General features: G+C 42.5%; 1 protein-coding gene across 5 annotated transcripts in view; it reads left to right on the top strand.

Moving 5' to 3' along the window:
• Window positions 1-5170, top strand: part of DUSP16 (dual specificity phosphatase 16) — an 857833-nt gene that overhangs the window by 777049 nt on the left and 75614 nt on the right. For all 5 annotated transcript variants that reach the window (XM_044088133.1, XM_044088135.1, XM_044088134.1 and 2 more), the window contains one exon: window positions 1164-1287. In XM_044088133.1, the coding sequence (XP_043944068.1) occupies window positions 1164-1287 (124 nt within the window). The remainder of the gene's footprint in view (window positions 1-1163; window positions 1288-5170) is intronic.

Raw genomic sequence — 5170 nt, 5'->3', positions numbered from 1 at the left:
ATAATCTAAATTTTTTACATTTTAGTTTCAAAAGCCGCAGTACATTTAAAATCCACATTATCAATTTTTTTTATAATGGGGTAGCTTTATATTCAGAAAATAGTGAAATCTGTCTTAATCTTTTATCTAACTCTTGCATTTGTTTAATCAGCACTCAGTTTACCATCATTACATTTAATAATTTTCTGCATCATTTCAAACCCAAATCTATCAAACATTTCTCTAAACTCCTTTAGTAAATTTTCATCATAATCCAGTCCAAATGGATTCACCATACACCTCATCTCCTTATACTCCTGTCTAATTTCTTCATCAACATCTTCCTGTGTATACTGTCCTTTACTTCCTCCTTCCTCTGTCCAGATGTCACACCAAGCACCTTTCTAGCCGTTTCCCTTACCACCTCTGCTGTGGCTGCCCAGCTTATCTGGTGACTCTTCAGTGCCACTCTTCACTGAACTACACCTTACAGTTATCCTTTCAATTTCCACCTCTTGATCCTTGGCACTGCCCTCACGCTTCTCTTCTTGATTGCCTGACATAACCCTCCCCATTTATCTCTGCTTGGGACCGGCTCAAAGAAATATACTGACTTGTGCATCCCCCAGTGGCTGGGTTAGCCTTAACAACAAATAACTAGTACTAATTAGATTCATTACTAACTTATTTTAAGACAATAGGTTGTCTTTTCTTCAGGTAGATGCATGTGTGGAGATTCACTCAATCATGAAAAAAACAGCTGTATTCCAGAATTTGTGTTCTCTAATGGTTTTAGAAACACTTTGAACTACCTTTAATAAAGATAAATGCAGAGAACATGAAGTAATGTGCATTTAAAATTAATCTTTAGTTTATTAATTTTTTGTGTGTGTGTGTGTGTGTGTGGGGGGGGTATGCAATTTTCTCTCTCTCCCAGTGAAGTAAGGGATGCCATGCCTCTTCCATTTATAATTTAATTTCTGAAGTGACCACCGCCTATAATGGCAAAATAAAATGTAATTTGATTCAGTAAATACAATGTTGGTAAACAGTCTGAGTGGTTTGCGCAGTATGTATCTATTTATTGCTGTTTGGCTTAGCTTGATTTGGATAGAGCAACTGTGACTTGTGGGTGCACAAGTGAAAATAGATAAAACTAATACAGTTCTTGCTGTCTCATACAGAAAAAGCAAAGGCCTCAAATAGTCGAGTCCTAGTGCACTGTTTAGCTGGTATTTCACGTTCTGCTACAATTGCCATAGCGTACATCATGAAGAGAATGAACATGTCCTTAGATGAAGCCTACAGGTAAATGAACATTTTCTTGCGTTCAGTAAGTGGTACTAACAAAATGGTGAGATCTTTTTATAACCAGTTAGATGATGGGTCCAGAGACAGTTTTCAGCACTGAGTTGAAGTTTGCAGTGATGTGTAGCAGAGCTGAGCATAGTACAAGATGTAGGCAGTAGACTGGTTTATCTGTTTTGATACGCAAGTTGTTAAATTATACAAGCTGAATATGTACATAGGGATATTGTATGAAATGCAGTAGATCACTACATTTAGTAAGTTCATTGATATTGTATTACTAGTCAAAATGTAATTTAGATGATGTACTTTATAAGGGTCAATGCTGTAGGTTTCATAAGGGTCAGTGCTGTAGGATGTTCTTCATACCACATTGCTGCAGTCCTAACACTTGGGTAATCCGCTGTCCCAGTCGGCCCGAATACCAAAGTATATGGCTGGCGTCGGTCAAAGCGCGTAGTCCTGGCGTCCAGGGCGTCAGGGTACAAATCGCAGCATGACCCGGCGTCATATCCTCAATCTTTTGCGCGTGGTCGATGCAGAAGCAGTTTTGCGAGTGCAGGTGGCGTTCTGAAATTTTCTGAAGTCGGGTTCAGACCCGAATCAAAGTTGGCTAAGTACCCGTTGGGGAATATTTTGTTTTTCTTGCCTCAGTATTTAACGGATGTCAGAAAAGTGAATAACTGTATTTCTTGTGGGAAACAGATACCTCATAGGGATTACCATACCTTGTGTATACCTTGTTTAGGGCCTGTGCACGGCGTTGTTGGATGTGGCTCTTGTGCTGGAATTTAACAAGCGCACTATAAAGAGAAGGTTGGAGCTGTGCCAGGTTAGTTTTGGGAAGCGTTGTAATTATAAAATGCCGTCGGATGCTCCGACACCCAGCTTCGATCCAAAAGGACAAAGCAAAGCCTGAGTTGGAAGAACCGTCAGTCGGACGTCGGTTCTTTTAGAAGGCTCGAAGATGGAGCGGAGAGTTCTGCCAGAAGTTCTTTGGAGTCTCAGGGAGAGACTTTACTGTTACAAGATGTGTCTTCTCAGGAGGTAGGCCGGGCTGAAGGGGCTTCTCAGGTGGCTGTTCTCCCCTCTCTTCCTAAGGTGGTTAGGCCCTCCCCTTCTGTTTCCAAGGCTTCTTTGAGAGGCAGGCCAGGTTTATCTTCAGTGGGGGTCTCTCCCTGGATTCTTCAGGATCTTTGCCTAGAAACATATGCTTAAAATGGCAGAAGATTTGATTACTATGATTAGAGGTTCTATGCCCCTCCTGATAGAGGCCTAGAAGCGGAACCTGAGCTTGAGAGTTTTTGAGCAGTGTTGGGAGGAGGCTTCTGAGTCTTCGGCTGAAGACTTTGGGAATATCCTCCTTATTCTGATTCTGATGTGGATGATTCTACTCCTTGACTTCTCCTCCTGAGAGTTTCTCTTTTTCAGAAGCTCTTCTTCATTCATGAGGGAGCATTTTAAATGGGAAGAGCCAAGATTTCTCTGATTCAGGAAGAGGCTTAGGGAATTTTTGTTTTACCCCAACATAGGCCTTTAGCTATACCTCCTGTTCTGGATGTGGTGGAAGATGTTTTTGTAGAGCCACAGACCCTGATTGATTTGCCTCCTGCCCCAGTTAAAATGAATAAGTATTATAGGGTGCCTGAAGCTCCATAGAGTATCTTTTAAGAGTCCTAGGGCAGACCAAAACTGTTTCTCAAGGGGCCTAAAGGTGTTAAGGCTTCTGTTGGTAAAATCCTGTTCCTCACAGTAGAGGCAAGGGGCTTTTGGATAGATGGGGAAAGAAGGTGTATGCTTCTTCCGCTTTAGCCATGAGGCTTTGAATTGCCAGTTCCACATGTTAAAATACCAAAATTATCTCCTTTCACAATTGAGTCTAAGATTGGATGCTCTGGCGAGGAAGGTGAGTGTAAAGAGTTACAGGATTTAGTTCATGTGTCTGAACAAGTGGGTAAGCATTCCTTGCAATGTGGTTTTGATGCTGTGCAGGCCTCTTGGTGGCTGCCACTGGTTCTGTTCTTAGCGGAAACCTGCGCCTGGCTGAGGGATCAGGTAGCTGAGCATGTTAAGACAAGGATTTTAGATGCTCCGTTACAATCTGATGTGTTGTTGGTTAAGCCTGTGGAAGCAGTTTTAAAGAAAATGGAGGACAAGGCTAAGTCTAGCACAGACTGTTAAGATTTACACGAGTTCAGCCTCCGAGAAGTTTAATGAGAAATTGGCCTACTAGGGGTGGACATATCACTTCTTATGATTCCCAATCTGGGGAGTAGGTCTAGGCGTGGTAGAGGGCAAACTCAAGGTTCTTTTAGGCCTAGAACCGGGGAGTTCACCTGCTCAGTCTTCTGGTGAGGGGCAGGGGTCACTGAAGTCCTTTAAATGAAGCAGACCCAATGACCTGCCTTTTTCAGCTGCCAAGAGCCTTCTCGTCTGGCAGCACCTTTAGGAAGAGAGAGCTGGCACTGCAAGAGTGGAGTTTAATTACCCAAGACAGATGGAGTATTGGATATCATTCACCGCGGTTACAGGTTTTATTCCATACCTTGCCTCCTTTCAAAGGCAGCAGACATTCCTCCTCTACAAAGAAAAGAGGCTCACAAGCAAATTTGGCTGTTACCTCCAAATAGGGCCATGTAGCGGTTCACAGCACTTGAGAAAGGGGGCCTAGGATTTTATTCTCGCCTGTTCCCTGAGTACCAAGAAGGGGAACACGTGGAGACCAATTTTGGATTTATCTGTCCTCAACACTTATCTGGACATTCCCAAGTTCAAAATGTTGGCGTTACAACGGCTTTTACCTCCTGCTGGGGCAGGATCATTGGATGGTAGCTTTAGATCTCAGAGGCTTACGCCTGTATACCTATCAGACTAAGTTGCAGGAAGTATCTGCGTTTTTGAGCTGGGAATTCCCATTATCAGTTCTCTGCATTGCCCTTTGAGAAACTGTCTACTGCGCTCAGAGTATTCACAAAGGGTTCTGGCTCCAGTGACTAAGCTTACTTCAGGCTAAAAGGAATACAAATCTATCCTTGCTTGAACGACTGCACGATTCTGGCTCAAGAAAAGGAAGACCTTTTACAGCATTTGGAATATGTGATAGCAGTGCTAAGATGCCTGGGGTATTCTGTAGAGCGAAATAAAAGTCCAGTCTAGTACCCTCTCAAGACATGTGCTTTCTGGGTGTGAGACTGAATACAGCTTAACTGAATGGCCTTTTAACCCCCAGACAAGCAGAGAATCTTTCCCTTTACTTCCATAACTATCTCTTCAGTCGGGCTGACTGCAAGGACAGTCCTTCAAGCCTTAGGGTTCATGGCATCTTGTATTCTGGTGCTTCCCAATGCCAAGCTGCATATGAGGCTGCAATGGTATCTCAAAAATGTATGGACACAACACTGCACCGGTTGGACACTGTCATTCAAATAATACCTTGCATTCAAAAGGAATTTTTATTCTGAGATCAATTCTCAATTTCTAAGGGCTCAAAAGACCCCCACCACTTTGTCTGGTTCTACTTATACTCAGCACTTTCAAATTATTTAAGAATGGTAACTATAGCCTCAAACTAAGATTCTTACTAAAGTTAGATCATGATTATGTTTCAAGAGTTATGTCCAAGGTGGATTTAAACAACTGTAATTATACAGGGTATTCTTCTCTACAGGAACATATTTTATGGGATCTCCTTCAATTTAGCAAGTTTCTCGAGCAAACTCTTAGCAGATGTGTTAAGCAGACAAATCATGGATCCCCAGTGGAAACTGGATCTTCATGTATTTCGAAATTGACAGTGTCATGGGGAACTCCAGACATAGATCTGTTGCTTCTCCACTAAACCACCAGCTGCCAAAGTTTTGCACAAAAGGGTTCATCACACAGC

Source organism: Protopterus annectens, chromosome 11.part0 (genome assembly GCF_019279795.1).
Source record: "Protopterus annectens isolate FY-2018-M chromosome 11.part0, PAN1.0, whole genome shotgun sequence".
Lineage (NCBI taxonomy): Eukaryota > Metazoa > Chordata > Ceratodontiformes > Protopteridae > Protopterus > Protopterus annectens.
Note: the sequence above shows the minus strand (reverse complement) of the source record. Positions and strands in the feature narration are given on the sequence as shown.